Here is a 19,150-nt window from a genome sequence, read left to right as displayed (position 1 = left end):
GAATGAATGAATGAATGAATGAATGACGTAATTAATGGTTGAATGAATGATTGAATAAATAAAAAATGAACAAATGAATGAATATACATGAACACATGGATGGATGGATTGTTGAATGAATGAACACATGGATGAATGAATGAATGAATGAATGAATGACGTAATTAATGGTTGAATGAATGATTGAATAAATAAAAAATGAACAAATGAATGAATATACATGAACACATGGATGGATGGATTGTTGAATGAATGAACACATGGATGAATGAATGAATCGATGAATGAATGAATGAATGAATGAATGAATGAATGAATGACGTAATTAATGGTTGAATGAATGATTTAATAAAGTAAAAAATGAACAAATGAATGAATATACATGAACAAATAAACAACCAAATGAATGAATATGCACATTATTGACATATAAGACAGAAACTGTCTTATACAGAAGATGATTTTCTAATTTTTACCCAAAACAGACAATTCTTTCATACTGACCTATAACAGATATTTATATGGCATGGACCTTTATAACATGACTATATGATAACGACAGACAAAATTAATGATGTAATATTAATTAGAGATACATAGTGTGATACAGACCTATGACAGTGAGTACTGCACTTGCTGTGACAACGTCAAGGCCAGTGGAGGCGTGACACGTGTAATATCCAGAGTGTTGGTACTGAGAGTTGATGATGTAGAGGTAGCCCTTGGTGTACACGTCATCACCCTGTAAGTTAAACAAACACTACATGAGTACTGAGAGTTGATGATGTGGAGGTAGCCCTTGGTGTACACAACATCACCTTGTAATATAAACAAACACTACGTCATCACCCTGTAAGTTAAACAAACACTACATGAGTACTGAGAGTTGATGATGTGGAGGTAGCCCTTGGTGTACACAACATCACCTTGTAATATAAACAAACACTACGTCATCACCCTGTAATATAAGCAAACACTACATGAGTACTGAGAGTTGATGATGTGGAGGTAGCCCTTGGTGTACACAACATCACCCTGTAAGTTAAACAAACACTACATGAGTACTGAGAGTTGATGATGTGGAGGTAGCTCTTGGTGTACACAACATCACACTGTAAGTTAAACAAACACTACATGAGTACAGAGAGTTGATGATGTGGAGGTAGCCCTTGGTGTACACATCATCACCCTGTAAGTTAAACAAACACTACATGAGTACTGAGAGTTGATGATGTGGAGGTAGCCCTTGGTGTACACGTCATCACCCTGTAAGTTAAACAAACACTACATGAGTACTGAGAGTTGATGATGTGGAGGTAGCTCTTGGTGTACACAACATCACCCTGTAAGTTAAACAAACACTACATGAGTACTGAGAGTTGATAATGTGGAGGTAGCTCTTGGTGTACACAACATCACACTGTAAGTTAAACAAACACTACATGAGTACAGAGAGTTGATGATGTGGAGGTAGCCCTTGGTGTACACGTCATCACACTGTAAGTTAAACAAACACTACGTCATCACCCTGTAAGTTAAACAAACACTACGTCATCACCCTGTAAGTTAAACAAACACTACATGAGTACTGAGAGTTGATGATGTGGAGGTAGCCCTTGGTGTACACAACATCACCCTGTAAGTTAAACAAACACTACATGAGTACAGAGAGTTGATGATGTGGAGGTAGCCCTTGGTGTACACAACATCACCCTGTAAGTTAAACAAACACTACATGAGTACAGAGAGTTGATGATGTGGAGGTAGCCCTTGGTGTACACAACATCACCCTGTAAGTTAAACAAACACTACATGAGTACAGAGAGTTGATGATGTGGAGGTAGCCCTTGGTGTACACAACATCACCCTGTAAGTTAAACAAACACTACATGAGTACAGAGAGTTGATGATGTGGAGGTAGTCCTTGGTGTACACATCATCACCCTGTAAGTTAAACAAACACGACATGAGTACAGAGAGTTGATGATGTGCAAGTAGCCCTTGGTGTACACAACATCACCCTGTAAGTTAAACGAACACTACGTCATCACCCTGTAAGTTAAACAAACACTACATGAGTACAGAGAGTTGATGATGTGGAGGTAGCCCTTGGTGTACACAACATCACCCTGTAAGTTAAACAAACACTACATGAGTACAGAGAGTTGATGATGTGCAAGTAGCCCTTGGTGTACACAACATCACCCTGTAAGTTAAACGAACACTACGTCATCACCCTGTAAGTTAAACAAACACTACATGAGTACAGAGAGTTGATGATGTGGAGGTAGCCCTTGGTGTACACATCACCTTGTAATATTAAACACACACTACGTCATCACCCTGTAAGTTAAACAAACACTACAAGAGTACTGAGAGTTGATGATGTGGAGGTAGCCCTTGGTGTACACATCATCACTTTGTAAGTTAAACAAACACTACATGAGTACTGAGAGTTGATGATGTGGAGGTAGCCCTTGGTGTACACAACATCACCCTGTAAGTTAAACAAACACTACATGAGTACAGAGAGTTGATGATGTGGAGGTAGCCCTTGGTGTACACATCATCACCCTGTAAGTTAAACAAACACGACATGAGTACAGAGAGTTGATGATGTGCAAGTAGCCCTTGGTGTACACAACATCACCCTGTAAGTTAAACGAACACTACGTCATCACCCTTTAAGTTAAACAAACACTACATGAGTACAGAGAGTTGATGATGTGGAGGTAGCCCTTGGTGTACACATCACCTTGTAATATTAAACACACACTACGTCATCACCCTGTAAGTTAAACAAACACTACAAGAGTACTGAGAGTTGATGATGTGGAGGTAGCCCTTGGTGTACACATCATCACTTTGTAAGTTAAACAAACACTACATGAGTACTGAGAGTTGATGATGTGGAGGTAGCCCTTGGTGTACACAACATCACCCTGTAATATAAACAAACACTACATAATAATTATATTATAATTGGGGATGATGCAATTCTCAATTATAAAAGCTAGATACAAAATAAAAAAGCAATACATGTCTTGAATAGTAGTTGTAAAAAGGATATGAGAACATACATTTTTAAAGTACTGCTAAAGCAATACATGTCCCCTACTGCACCCAACAATTTTTTTTTATCTCCTATATTCAAAAGCCATAAATGTTTTAACAAAATGGGTAAATTGCCATGGAAGTTAGTACATGATAAACAGTGTTCTCGCTGGGTGAAAATTAAAGCAGGGCAGCCGCTTGGCACCACCATCCTTCAAAAACACCCAAAACAACCCAATAAACGAAAAGCAAAAAAAAAAAAAAAGGGGGGGGGGGGGGGGGGGGGGGAGTTTGGTTACCATATTGCTGTGTGTTGGTAGACTTGTGAAAAGACATACTCCTTATTTTGGCTACAAAAAAGTGCAAAAAGGTTTATAAATACGAAATACAAGCAGACTTTGTCTTTTAATTGAACCGAAGATGATATCGGTCTGACATTCATGGACGGTTCCGGTTTTGCTGAACTGATCAAAGTTTCAATATTATTTTTAATAAAGATTTCAAGATATACGAAAAACAATAAAGATGTTTGTAAAGTGATCCCCTAATGTCGGATACATTTTTTGTTATTTCCATCATCATCGAATTCGTTTCGTTTTTGTAAAGGCGGTGTATATATTATTTGGCACTCAAGATAAATGATTTTAATGATAAACACTACAACTTATATCCCCTCAAAATGAAAAGTTTACAATATTTTATAAAGAACTGCTGAATAAACAGAATGACAGAAATGACAGAAAGTAAAAATCATCAGTTACAATCAATTATATCTGCAACGGAGGACAAAATATCAGACTGATCACGTGACAAATTTGGCACCAAATAAAATATAACTTTTATTGTGTGTATTAAACATACAAATGGATACAGGTATGGGACAAAATAGAGGCTGTTAAAAAATACTGTTAAATTACGTTTAGGGGGTATGCTCCCCCTAAAATTTTGAAAACTAAATGTCCTGAAATGCAATTTTCTGCATTCTACAAGTAAAATTCATCCCTGTATTAAGATTTACTCCCAGTAATATTTCTGCCTGCACCAGAAGGGGACTACTAATATAACAACACTCCCCAAATGAAACATATTGAGTACAACCAGTCGATAATGAGGATCCTCGTCCACATCAATGACGTGGTCGTTGAAGTGCCATGAGTAGATGAGGTCTATCGTTGGGTTCACCGATGCCTCACAGATCAGTGTTGCTGTGGAGTTGATCGTCACAGTTGTGGGTGAGGGGCCGCGTGTGATTCGCGTCTGATCTAAAATTTATGGGAAGAAAATGTTTGTTAAAGTTTGTTTTGGTTAACGACACCACTAGAGCATATTGATTAATTAATCATTGGTTAATAGATGTAAAACATTTTGGTAATTCTGAGGAAACCTGCTACATTTTTTCTAATGCAGCAAGGGATCTTTTATATGCACTTTCCCACAGACAGGAAAGCACATACCATGGTCTTTGATCAGTTGAGCTGCACTGGTTGGAACAAAAAAAAACCCAATCAGTTGAATGGATCCACCGAGCGGGTTCGATCCTGCGACGCAAGCAACTCAAGCAAGCACTCAACCAACCGACTGAGATAAATCCTTCCATTTATGGTAATATGCAATTTAAGGAATTTATCATGGACCTGGTTTAGTTATAAAATTGATGTACTGAAATCAACGATACATACATATTTGAAATGTATGGTAATATGCAATTAATTTTTTTTTACCATGTACCTGGAATAGTTTTAAAATTGATGTACTGAAATCAATGATACATACATATTTGAAATTGATGGTAAAATACAATTTAAAGAATTTATCATGTACCTGGTTTAGTTTTAAAATTGATGTACTGAAATCAATGATATATACATATTTGAAATTTATGGTAATATGCAATTTAAAGAATTTACCAAGTATTTGGATTAGTTTTTAAATTAATGTACTGAAAGCTATTGTTATTCATGATTTAATGATAACTGGATTTGATGGTTGTCAATTATTTGACAAATCTGACTACATCTTTATAGGGACTGTCCTGAGTTTGCTACATTATAACATGTTTACAACTAAAAGATCCTTTTTTATTACCAAAATTATATATTCAGGATATTTTCCTGTTTAGAATATCAGTATCTATATAAACAAGGAGTTCGTTGTCTCAGTGTTTGTAGTAGTCTAGCCTGAATTTTTTTTTATCTTCCAGTAAATTTATATATTACAAATTATATAAGAAAATAAAAAAATGACTGCTACTACATTAGCAAAACGACTGAAAACATATTGGATATGCAGACACTGGTATTCTAAACAAGTAAATGTATTTTAATTTACAATTTTAGTCTTCAAAAAGGATCTGTTGGTTGGGAACATCTTACAATAGAAGCAAACTCAAGACAGTCCCTTTAAAACAGTTTTATTTTACATGGTACGTAATTGATGATCAATGCTTTTATGAATATATCACCATACACATATCTGTCTGAACATTAAATTTAAAAAATGTCTCTACAAACTACAACCTAATCAAAATATTCCATACCAACAATCGTGAGCGTTGCAAAATCCTCGCTAATTCCCAGACGGTTTTCCACTCTGCAGGTGTAGCGACCGCCATCTGACATGCGAAGACCAGTTATGTAGATATTTCCATTCATCAACATGTGCAGGTTGCCTGATTCCGAACCCTTGGTCAAACCGAGGCTGCGGCCATCTTTGAGCCACTGATACTCGGCCTGGGGCGCAGACTCTGGGTTACAGACTATGGTGACATTTCCACCTCGGGCTGCTGAGATACGCTTCTCAAGAGGGGTTTTCCTGAAGTTGGGCTTAAATTCTGTAAAATAAACAATGTATATTGGATGGATGGATGATATTTGATGGATGGATGGATGGATGGATGAATGGGTGGTTGAATGGGTGGATGGAAAAATAGTTGGATGAATGAATCACTATGAATGAATAAATAAATGATGAATGGAAAGATGGATGGATAAATCAATACAAACAAATGAACAAATTTATACTGACAACTCAGCATAGCTACTGGGGTCAAACAACACAAACAACTGTAAAATTATCCAAAAGTAACTTTACATACATAAAATTTGAATAATTTTAAATATATTGTTGCTAATAGAAAAGAATCAATTTAGAAACCACCTTACAAACACTTTGCATGTATCATGAAGTGCATTGTGACATGTAGATGTTGGAACTTTGTGATACTTTCATACAATATCAAAACCTGTCAAGTTTCTTTTGAATGTCAGTACAGCAACACAGCACTCTGATCTGTCCTGAACTAAATATAGTTCCGTGTGTGTTGGTCGCTGCACACTGGTACATGACAAACAACTGTAAAACCTATTGACTAACCCAGCACTCTGATCTGTCCCGAACTCAATGTGGTCCCATGTGAGTTGGTCGCTGCACACTGGTACATGCCCGAGTCGCGGTCCTTGTCGAGCTTCTCAATAACGAGCCGGTTCCTACTGGCGCTGATCACCCCTGAGACATTTGTGATGGGCTGTCCATTCTTGTACCACGAGTAGGTGGGGATCGGGCGCCCGTCGGCTTCACAGTACCAGATGAGCTTCGAACCCACGTCCACGTGCTGGTCAGTTAGATTGTACGTGAAGAATGGCTCCGCTGTTACGAGAAAAACACAACAAAGGAATCAGAACTAGCTCTGGCACTCACTAAAATCACCAATTGCAAATTTTAAAAACAATTGGTGAAAATTGTTTTGCATGAGCATACAGGATTGGCAAGCAATTGCTTGTGTCAAATGATAAGTGTTTTAAAGATGAAATTAAAACAAAAAATGCTCTGCTGTTATCATGAAATTTACTTTAGTTTTAGCTCACAGCAATTAAACAATAGCTATTGGAATTAGTTTTGGCAGTCAAACCATTGCAAGCAGCAAGGTAACTTTTACCTGAGCCTTTCTACATAGCATATACCATGACCTTTGATATACAACTTATGAACCAATGGGTGTAACAGAAACAAGCATTCTATGGAGCCCAGCCAATTTCATGGGCTATAACTCTTGAAAAATTAATAAATTACCATGAAAGAAAGAAAGAAATGTTTTATTTAACGATGCACTCAACACATTTTATTTACGGTTATATGGCGTCAGACATATGGTTAAGGACCACACAAATTTTGAGAGGAAACCCGCTGTCACCACTATATGGGCTACTCTTCCGATTAGCAGCAAGGAATCTTTTATTTGCGCTTCCCACAGGCAGGATAGCACAAACCATGGCCTTTGTTGAACCAGTTATGGATCACTGGTCGGTGCAAGTGGTTTACACCTACCCATTGAGCCTTGCGGAGCACTCACTCAGGGTTTGGAGTCGGTATCTGGATTAAAAATCCCATGCCTCGACTGGGATCCGAACCCAGTACCTACCAGCCTGTAGACCGATGGCCTACCACGACGCCACCAAGGCCGGTAAATTACCATGAAAGTCAAACTGGATTTGTAACAGTACATGATAAAACTATACACAAAATTTCAGTCCAATATCTTGTGGTATTACAACAACAAAATCTGGAAAACAAATTTTCGTTATCTCCTAAGCTCAAAGACTATAACTTTGTAAAAAAATTAGTCCCGATTCCTTTCTGTTTTTTTCTGCCATGAAAGTCAAATTGGATTTGTAACAGTACATAATAAAAATATACACAAAATTTCAGCTCAATATCATTGAAAAAAACAACATCCAAAAAACTATATGTGGAATAGATAGATGGACAGACAGACAGACAGGAGGAAGGATGGAGATAAAACCTATAGTCCCCTCCTGTTGGACTGACAGAGGAATAAAAAGAAACCAATCAAGTCTATTTACTGATGTTAAATATAAAACATTTAAAGTTAATAGCAATTGTACAAAATCTTACACTGAATTTGCAGGGTAAATAATTTTCGGTCTGACAGACTACCCGACTGGACCCGACATTCGTACGTTCCCTGGTCATAGAACTGCACATTGTCGATGGCCAGGATCCGGTTGTTTGAACCCTTCACCAACCGGGCGGTGTTCGGCATTGCTTTATTGTGTCGTATCCAACTGTAGGTAAGAGGCCCACTGAAATAAACAAACATAAAGCTTGTCATTAACACAGATATTCACTGGCCTCAGAGAAATTGTGATTAAGCTATCGGACATAAGGCTAATAGGTACTGGGTTCACAGCTCGATAACGGCTCCCACTTATGGGTAGGTGTAAGACCACTACACTCTCTTCTCTCTCAATAACCACTAACAACTAACCCACTGTCCTGCACACAGCCCAGATAGCCAATGTGTGTGCCCAGGATTGAGTGCTTGAACCACAATTGGACGAAAATAAGTTTGAAATGAATGAAATGAACATATATTTAAAGTCAAACTTTAAGGATGACTGTCCAGGGTACAAGTTCTGAAAATATATAAAAACTGCTCTGTTTTAGTTTTTTTCCCATTGACTTAAAAATAATGACAACATTATTTTTAAAATGCTCTGGTTCTGTACTAATACAAGAAATCTATGGAATTAAATGTCTCAATTAATATTAATTTATTCAGTAGTTGCATCCATGTATGTTCATTTTAATGCATATTGAAAATATTTTATATTATATTTTTAAAAGAAATTCAATAATTTTTTTTTAAATAAATTTCACTATAATAAAATTCAAATTTTTAAACATGCATTAAGATGTATGGTAGCTACAAACCAAATGCCATTGATGTAGTTTGTGAGAAATGAAGTATAAATGTTAACTTCACCTATTTTGACCACACTGCTGTCCTTTCTTATGGGAAGGAAAAAGTCACTTGCTTTTTTCGCTCATTAAATACATTTTCAAACTCACAAGATAAATGATATGTAATGACCACTCATACAGTATTATCTGTTTAAGACTCACGTTCCATAAGCAAAGCATTCTATCTGGATATACATTCCACGTTTGGGTTGTGTCGGGAAAACTGCCGGAAAGTCATCCTGAATGATGGGCTGATAGTTGGACGCAGCTGAAAACAGAAATCGTTCAAAGACATGAATATTTTGCCTGGACCAAAACTCTGGAAAGCTTCAAGAGGCAGGGGAACATAAATTTGAGCTTTTTAGCAAAGAATAGAATAGAATATGTTTAACGACACCCCAGCACGAAAAACACATCGGCTATTGAGTGTCAAACTATGGTATTTTAGCAAAGAAGTCATAATAATGTAACACATCAACAATCTTCACTTTAACTCACAACATCATAATTATGTCCCACACTAACATTAACATTTCAATCAAATCACAATACTAGTGCAGGTCATGTCAACAGAGCTTCAACTTAATGACGGGACCGACGTCGAGGCTGCGATACACCAGTTGTATTGCACTGGCTGAAACAAAAAAACAGCAGCCCAGTGGAACCAGTGAGGGAGATCGAGCCTAAACCAAGCATACATCAAGGGAGTGTTTTACCACTAGGTTATGTCCTGTCCCCTCCAGCACAGATAGTTATGTGTTGCGTGTATTTTTGTAGTGTTTTACATTCAGGTTGAAAAAATGAGTGTAGGACAGTTACAAACCTCCTAACATACTATCTTTGTAAAATTTGCAGTCACCCCTAGCTAATAACGGTCACCATGGGTAACCAGGCAACTTGCTCCTTCAGTGCTAAGTCGTAAGTGAGAATCCTGCCTTCTCCTCCCCTCTCCCTTTCCCGTCATGGATGCAAGGGCTTGCCTACTGGAGAACTTGTGCCCATGACAGGCGTGCACTACAACAGCTTGTTCTGAATGTGCACGTTAAACCCTATGATCTGATCTGACCTGACTTGACAACAACTTACCTTTGTTCTTGACAACCAACTTGAAGCCGAGACTGGTCTTGCTGGGAGACTGCGAGGACCCGATGTAGTTCCCGAGAGAGCCCAGCGTGGTGAGAATAACAATACAGTGATAGGTGCCTGCGTCAGGCCGGTTCACTTCGGAGAAGTACAGCTTGCCATGACCAGAGATGAAAATGTGCTTCTGGTAACTGGGGCGAATAAATTGTGTAATCGAGTTCTTGTACCACTGGTATTTCAAAGCTGGATAAAAAAAAACAAGAATTCTATGGAATTATAATTTCTCCCCTACCATAAACTTATTAGATGTTGCTGAAAGTTGCATATACAGATGCTCATATCAATGTATGTTTTAAAAATATCAAATTAAAAGGAAGAAAATATCAAGAAAGAAAAAAATCTATTAAAACATTAAATTAAAATTTGTATTAAATTAAATTGTTTTCACATGCATTGTGATGAACATGAAACTAAAAACCAAGTTTCATTTATTTAGGACTTATAGTTTGTGGGATGTGGAACAAAAAGTGAAACTTTAACATTGTCCTGAATGCGAAAGTTGACACCATCAAAATCTATGATCAAAGATTTATTAACGTTAACAATCATACTCTGCGGCAATGTTTCAAATACAATGTGATGTAGTGTGTAAAGCAGATATGATGTAATATAACAAAAAGGCGCCAACACCACTAAAAAATAAAAAAGGAATTCTCCATTTAAAAGTTAAGGTCCAGGGCCCCGTTCCACCAAGCGATCTTAGCCCTAAGATTACCGTAGGCGCATAGCTACCCTATACACTTAAGTTGATCTTAGGCCTAAGATAACTTCATGGAACGGTCGCTGATCCCATATGTAGTAAGATTGAATAGGTATGTAATAAAAAGAAGATATTAAATCCTGAAGATACCTGGCTTGTGGTTAATGCTGGGGCACTGGAGCTGAGATCCCATGTGTTCCCACGCCTCCACTGGTGCAGTCTGCACATTAGAGAACTCTCCAAGCACTGAAAAGCAGAAAAGTAATCATGTGCAGAATTTCTTCTCTTTGTTTTTTTAAAAACATTATTACTATAAACTGATAATTGATTGGCTAACAAACATAATACCTATTTTAGTACATTTTGTTTTTCACTACAGTACAATCATGATGTTTGCATATTATGAATAATTTGTATTATTACTAGAATAGATCACTAGGTATTAGGAAAAATAGTAAGGGCAGTTTTATGACCATGTTCAATTTAAATAAATAAAGAATGATCTCTGTACAGGCCTGTAGGAATTATACCTAGAGTGGTCAGGCACTGTAGTAAAGGGTCCACATTCCCTAGTTGGGGGTGGGGGCAATAAGCAATATTTTTACCTTTGATGTAGAAAAAAAAGAAAGAAGTGTTTTATTAAAACGACGCACTCAACACATTTTATTTATGGTTATATGGCGTCAAACATATGGTTAAGAACCACACAAATAATTAGAGAGGAAACCCGCTGTCGCCACTTCATGGGCTACTTTTTTCGATTAGCAGCAAGGGATCTTTTATATGCACCATCCCACAGACAGGGTAGTATATACCATGGCCTTTGATCTACCAGTCGTGGTGCACTGGCTGGAACGAGAAATAGCCTAATGGGCCCACCTATTGGGATCGATCCCAGAATGACCGCGTATATAACAAGTGCTGTACCACTGGGCTACGTCCCGCCCCTTTCACGTAGAAGACAAAAAAAAACCATGTACATGTATTTTCATCCTCAAGTAATGGGGGACACAGACCCCCTGGCCCCCACCCTGATTTATGTTGTCTTCTTCTCCATATTAAACCACCTCTCCACAGATGTACAGAGGACTGCATGCTTGTAGATATAGTAAGCAATGTCAGAAGAATGTGAATAAATGTTTGAATAGATTTTCCATTTGAAATGAGATTCAGATTTAATTTTAGATTGGAGTACAGGCTGCCATTACACTCTTAATGCAGTGATTCTTTTCAAATGTATTTTATCACATACAGTTAAATCCTGTTGGCTCGAACCCCGTCGGTGCTCGAGAAAGTGTTCGACCCATCTGATAGTTCAACCGAACCATTCGATCAACATCGGATATTTCCATAACATCAGTTAGAAAGTTGAATTAGATACTAGTACATATTATTTTGGTAACTGCAAACTTTAAAGTTTCATCAATGTGTTATAAAGCAAACTATCTGAGTGAAAGAATTTATTAGAAATTACGCCGAATGTGTGATGCATAAGCCTGTGACAGTATTAAATAAATGTGTGGCTGTGGAAGTAATGACAGCTGATTAGCTCGCCCATTGTTTCATTTAAAACTGGTCTTGCAGACGTGTTCAAAGTACCCCTTTATGCTGAGGCACTAATTGTTTGATGGTATCACGGTTCACCTACCAGTTACCGTAACACTAGCTGTACTTGAAAGATCATTACCGATAGCCGCCTAAGAAACAACAGAAAGAAAGGATTGCATGGCTATTGTTGCGATTCCCCAATTCATCTATAGTTCGTTCCGCAGCAATAGTTGGTCCTTTTCAGTGTTTTCCAATTTAATATTTGATGGATCACCAGTTCGAGTGAAATATAGCTAATAACACAGACAGGACCGATAATTTAGTTCAAGCGAAGGCTTATATTCGACCTGGGACATGTTCGACCCATCATCAGTCAATATAAGGTTTTACTGAACAACAAACTCGGGACTTCGCTTTTGGTTCGAGTGTTGCGGTATGTACAACCCTTCCGAGGTCGAGCCAACGAGATTCTACTGTAGTTCTATAAACAGGTGATTCATTTGGTCCAATCTCAAATGTATTATCCAGGATGATTCATGTTAGGTGAGTTCTGTCTTTCTTTATACCATGTGGCGACACCTAGTAACTTTATCAGCTCTTTGGCATGTAAAGTTTTCTCAACATATCATATTCTAATTCAATCTACATATAATGAGAAATGTGAGGTTAAATAAACTGATTTGCAGCATGTACTAATCAGCATTAAATTACTACAATTTAATACATAAAATAAAAAATAAAATTGGTTAACTTTACTAAAAACAAATTTTAACACATAACTTAATTGGCTTTTATTAAACATTGTGAAATTCATGACTTTATTAAATGACACAGCATTACAAATGGTAACCAGTAGGCAGCACAGTCAGCAACATAAGTGCTTCTAATTAAAGTCTAAACTAAAATATTTAATAAAATAGTTTGATTTGTTTAACAATACCACTAGAGCACATTGATTTATTAACCTTCTGACTAGATACTGCAGGTGAAATATCTTGTCCGACGTCACACCAATTGAAATACTGTACACTGTATACAGTGCATTCCCTAAATCATATTTCCTGCCGTTTGTACAAGGCACTCACCAGAAATGGAAATATAATACAGAAAACAGATTACTTGACAAAATGGTAGCTTTTGTTTTTTGGGGGTTTTTTCAATGCAATTTACATTGGAATTTTGAGTTCAAAAAGTGGTTTTCAGCAAGTATTTGCGCTTGATAATTATGTTGGCATGTCATGGTCATTTTCAGGGATCAATAGCTGATTGTGACAGCTAATTTGAGAATAAATTTGATCATTTTACCAACAACGAATTCTGGTCAGCAACAGGAGTTGAAAATTAGCAGTCGCCCGGTTGCCCGTGGTGACCTTTATTGGCTAAGGGCGACTAAGAATTTTACAAAGGTAGTCCGTTGGGCGACCATCGATTTTAGTGTCAGGCGAGTATGGTACTAGTTAAAAAAAGAAACACACTGATACTGAATTGAATGTGACAAAACACACCGCGTCTATGTTGGCGCGAACTACAGATCTGGCAGCAGAACACCTAGACAGTGCCAACATAATGAATAAAGATAAAATTCATATAAAAAACATATTAATTTATTAAGTTTTAAACCCATACCGTCTCAAATAACATTTTATTGGGGGTAAAAGTGCAGTGTAAATTAAAACAAAAATTCTTTACAAATTACCATCAAATTGCACAGGTTAACCTTTTTTGTGATACAAGTTTTAAGACAATTGATGGAACATCCAAGGTAATCTGAATGAAACAACCGTAATACATGATCAGGGCCGTATCTCTGCACAAAACAGAGTTGAATAGGCATCTGGCAAAAGAGTGGATGATTCCATGGATCTCTATCTAGGCGAACAGCCACTCCCGAGGAAATCATTTGCTGGGAATTTCACCCCTCTTGTATCACCACAAAGTTTATTCCATCCTTCATGTATCACCGCAAAGAGGAAAACCACTCCCAGACTAGTTTACTAAAGCACGTGCAGTTCTACATTTAGTCTTGTTTCTACTGCATTATATTTTACACTATATTGAAAATGAGATTTAATATCTTTAAATTAATGGTACTTTGTGAAGAAACATGTTTATTTATACTGGATTTCTTTTTCAATTTTTTCTTTTATTTGAGTTGGTATGGGTTTAAAACTTAACATGTTTTATATTAATTTTTACTTTATTCATTATGAAGTTAAACGTCAATTCATCGGTTTTGCTTAACGCAAACGGTTATTATTCAACAAAAAACACTGTAGTTTTATTTTACCTGTACAGTCAAATTCCAATGTGATAATTGGAGGGCTATTTGAATTTGAGAAAGGCCAGTAAGAACTTGTTAAGATTTTTTGCCTAATTTTAATCAAAATTAATTGATCAAAATATCATAAAAATTATAAAAACACACGAAAATAATACTTAACGATTACATTTAAGTGAATATATGTGAGTAAAAATTATAAACTTGTACCCACTTAACGTGGTTTTTGTCAAAAATTAATCCAGTTGTCTAAAGGTTAATCATTGGCCATTGGATGTCAAACATTAGGTAATTTCGACATATAGTCTTAGAGAGGAAGCCCGATACATTTTTGCATTAGCAGCAAGGGATCTTTTATGTGCATCATCCCACAAACAGGATAGCACATATCATGGCCTTTGATATAACAGTTGTGGTGCACTGGCTGGAATGAGAAATAGCCCAATCAATCCTAGATCGATTGCGCATCAGGTGAGTGTTTTACCTCTGCACTATGTCCCATCCCAAAACATTTAATGTCTGTCCAGAGATTAATGTCATGTTAATGGCAATGCATACAAATTACATACATTTGAACATTAAATATTTGAGTCTAAACTTTAAAAAGTTTTCTAAGCAGGGACCTGGTTGGAACTTTAAAAAGTGCTGCCCGATATCTCCAGCACTGACCACTGGCCAGAACCATGACTCTTAGTCTAATGTGGTAGAGAAGAAACCTGTTTCTTTAAATTAGTACTTGTTACCTATTACGACCAATCCAATTTCTATTCATATAAACAATGTTAAATTTAGATGACTAAAAGCTTACCACCAAACGAAAGTTGCACAGTTTTGCTCCTAATAAGACCAGCATCATTTTTAGCTTCACAGTAATAGTCACTTTCTGCAGATTTTTTGGGATCATGGATCGTCAAGCGGCCATTGGTCAGCGTGTAATTCTCGTTGGGAACTATGTAGGTGTAGATCTGCCCAACTTTCTTCAGCCACTTGTAGCTGGGCTGAGGAATGCTGAAAGCAACACACTCCAAATACACAGCCGACGTAGCTCCCAGGATTGTAGTCTCAATTGGCTGCACAAGGAATTTCGGACCTCTGGGAATCTCATTAAAATTTACCGTATCTAAACCATAGTCTGAAAAAAATAAAATAAAATAAAAAGTTGATGAGTAAAATCTGCTTCTTATCAATGCCCCCCCCGCAAGTTAAACATGCAGGTGCAGGCTAGCTCTGTCACTCATCAAATTAGCTAATTGTGAATTTTGAAAACAATTGGTGAATCTTAGTTTAATTTGGTAAACAAAAATTCATGTTTTATTTGGGATTTTTTTGGAAATATTACTGGGTTTTTGAAAAACAAATTAAGTTTAATTGATAATTTGGTAAAATGTTTTGCTCACACAGAGATAGCTCTGTTGTGTGAATGTTAAAAAAAACCCCAAAAAACATCAGCTGTTTTATGTATATTGTGTAAATACTGTATTAAAAATTAAAAAAACAAGCAAAAAAACCCCTCTGCTTTATATAAGCCTACTTTGTATAAATGCTGTAAAAAAGAAGAAAAAAAGTTATTTTACGTTTCATTTAAACAACGCACAAAACAAATCCCCAATTATTTTATGTAGTTTGTGGAAATGATATTTTAATAAATTGCCAGCTACTTCATATGCTTTGTGTATATTATTAAGAAGTCATCACCATATTGTTTATTTTTATGTAAACAATTACTAGCTATGACATGTGTTGTATACGATTTCTCAGTGTTTTCCCTAGATTGTTTTAGCATGGTGCGGCACCATGCCTCAATAGTCTAGTGCCATATTGCGTTAATCAGTGCCATGCTGCACCGAGATGAAACAAGTCTTTTTTAGTAATTAATTCTAAATTTGCATTTTATAAAACACTCAGAGAATGGATAATCACTTAATAAAATATCGCTTTTTATGTTGCCAGTCATTTATCAAAACAAGAATGTTACCGTATTTGACCGGAAATTAGCCCATGTCTTTGAATAAGCCCCCCTCCGTTTTGATAGCATTTAAGAAATTAGGCCCTTATTCGTAAATAAGCCCACCCCCAACTTCGTCACCTTATAAATAACATGAAACTGCAAGTTTGCTCAAAGTTCAGTTAAAAGGTCATACCTCCTGCAGATAATTAAACACAAATGTAACACAGTATTTTACCACCAGTGAGATTTAGCAGTCTAACAGTAACAGTGTATAACATTGTTTTCAATTTCATGCCTGCACTATTTCTTTGAAGTACCCAAGCCCAAGTCTGAACTAAAACCAATGTCTATTTTTACCACCACACTGGGTCCGCAGTTAATGCTAATTAGGCAAATACCTTATTCTGATTGGCTAAGAACTGATTGGCTAAGAACAATGACCTAGATTGACAATTCTTTGTAGTGTAAGCTGGCTGCCTGTGTCAGAAACGTGTGTATAGGCTATTGAGTTTGTTAATTGCTGTTGTTTTAAGTCTTCCCAGCATTAAATGTTGGATGTAAATAAACAGAACTGGTAAGTAATTGTAACATGGAAGGTGTGTTTTCTGATAATTAGATACTAGTAAAAAAAACAATTTAATTAATAAACAATTATTATTTATTAATAACAAATGGAACACTAATTAATAGGTGCTACTGAACGTTTTTTTCTTTTCTTCCTAGTTCATTTAATTATTATTATTATTATTATTTTTGTTTATTTTTTTCTCTCAGCAAAACTGGCCCCCTGTCTGGGAATAAGCCCACCCCATGCTAAGCTCACAATGAGTTGTCTTGGCCCCCTGGGCTTATTTCCGGTCAAATACGGTAATTACATTTATTTTTATTTCAATTAATTTTTTGTCTTTAATGAAAAAACAATGTGCCCATAAAATGGTGAAAATGTCTGAAAAGTGTTTAATCTACCATGCCTTGCCAAATTTCGAGGGTAAACACTAACATATTCTGTAAGATGACAAAGAAACTAACTTACCAAAATCTCGACTCTCTTGAACGATTTTATACGCTTGTGATTGGTCAATCTCACAGATAAAAGACAGCGTAGCATCTGTTTCAGCTATACCCCAGCCATATGCATTCCCTATATGGAGAAATAAAGATGCAGAGTATAAAAAAATTCTAACACAAGGAATTTGTCATATTTATTACATACTCATATAGTTACTCATTACTCAAGACATCCAGATACTATTTTTATATAAATTAGCTACAAAATGTGATATATGATTAACAATACTTTATGTAACTCACTCACTACAAATTACAAAAAGCATTCTGAGAGTATGTTACCTATTGGGCCCAACAAATTTCCATATCTAATAAATACAAGGGCTATAACTTAGGGGGAAAAATGGGTAACTTGTCATGAACGTTAACAGAACATGATAAAACTATACACAAAATTTCAGCTCAATATCTTGTGGAATTGCCAGGGAACCATTTGTTTACTACGTAAGTTTCACAGATTGCTACACAAATTTAAAACAATAAACAATAGTTGCTAAAATCAAGATTCTGAAACAAAATGTTCTTTGATTGCAAAAAAAAAAGTCCAGAAAACTTAATTTTCATATCTCCTAAGTTCAAGGGCTGTAATTCTGTCCAAAATGGGTAAATTGCCATGAAAATCAAACTTGATCTGTAACAGTCCATAATAAAGCTATATACAATTTTTTTTAATATCTTGAGGCATTGTGAAAACAATGTCCGGTTGGACTGGTATGGGACTAAAAACATCTGGAAAACTATATGTGGGACAGACAGACAAACAGAAGGATGGGGACCGGTAGGGGACTAACAAGCAAAGAATTTTTATTTTTTATTTAACGACACACTCAACAACTTTTGTTTACAGTTATATGGCATCAGACATAGGATTAAGGACCACACAGATATTGAGAGACGAAACCCGCTGTCGCCACTTCATGGGCTACTTTTTTCGATTAGCAGCAAGGGATCTTTTATATGCACCATCCCACAGACAGGGTAGTACATACCACGGCTTTTGATATACCAGTCGTGGTGCACTGGCTGGAACGAGAAATATCCCAATGGGCCCACTGCAGGGGATCGATCTCAGACCAACAGTGCATCGAGCGAGCGCTGTACCACTGGGCTACGTCCCGCCCCGGGACTAACAAGCATTCTGAGAGTACTGCTATTGAAGCAATACTACCTGTCTCCTATTGGGCATTACAATTCTTTTTTAATCTCCAAAATTCAAGGGACATAACTGTCAAAAATGGACTAATTCTCATGAAAATCAAACTTGATCAGTAACAGTACATAATAAAGCTACACACAAAATTTCTAAATATCTTGAGGCGTTGTGAAATATTTTTCCAGGAAACTATATGTGGGACAAACTGATGGACAGACAGAAAACCTATAGTTTCACCTACTTTCCAGTTAGCCACTCTGTATAGTCAGGAAAAAAACCAAAATGAAAACAGAACTGGACTAAAACTCTGTACTAGTTGGTATATATGAGATGGAGAAATAAGGAGGTGTTCATTTACTACAGGTGGCTGCTTCATAAACTTGGTTGCTTGAGCAGGTACAACTAACTTGTCTGAAGTTTTGTGCTATCAGATATGGTCTGTTGCAGTGATAAGCAGAAATAAGCAGAAATTTTCACTAGTCCACTGGAAATCTAGTA

General features: G+C 36.5%; 1 protein-coding gene across 1 annotated transcript in view; it reads right to left on the bottom strand.

Moving 5' to 3' along the window:
• The window catches only part of LOC121367895 (contactin-like), a 49,475-nt gene that overhangs the window by 23,308 nt on the left and 7,017 nt on the right, over positions 1-19,150 (bottom strand). The window contains exons 6-15 of the mRNA XM_041492343.1: positions 17,465-17,572; positions 15,292-15,615; positions 10,808-10,903; positions 9,901-10,140; positions 8,977-9,082; positions 7,966-8,153; positions 6,427-6,699; positions 5,591-5,884; positions 4,153-4,316; positions 613-742 (exon numbers count right to left, since the gene is read on the bottom strand). Of these exons, the coding sequence (XP_041348277.1) occupies positions 613-742; positions 4,153-4,316; positions 5,591-5,884; positions 6,427-6,699; positions 7,966-8,153; positions 8,977-9,082; positions 9,901-10,140; positions 10,808-10,903; positions 15,292-15,615; positions 17,465-17,572 (1,923 nt within the window). The remainder of the gene's footprint in view (positions 1-612; positions 743-4,152; positions 4,317-5,590; positions 5,885-6,426; positions 6,700-7,965; positions 8,154-8,976; positions 9,083-9,900; positions 10,141-10,807; positions 10,904-15,291; positions 15,616-17,464; positions 17,573-19,150) is intronic.

Source organism: Gigantopelta aegis, chromosome 3 (genome assembly GCF_016097555.1).
Source record: "Gigantopelta aegis isolate Gae_Host chromosome 3, Gae_host_genome, whole genome shotgun sequence".
NCBI classification, from domain to species: domain Eukaryota; kingdom Metazoa; phylum Mollusca; class Gastropoda; order Neomphalida; family Peltospiridae; genus Gigantopelta; species Gigantopelta aegis.
Note: the sequence above shows the minus strand (reverse complement) of the source record. Positions and strands in the feature narration are given on the sequence as shown.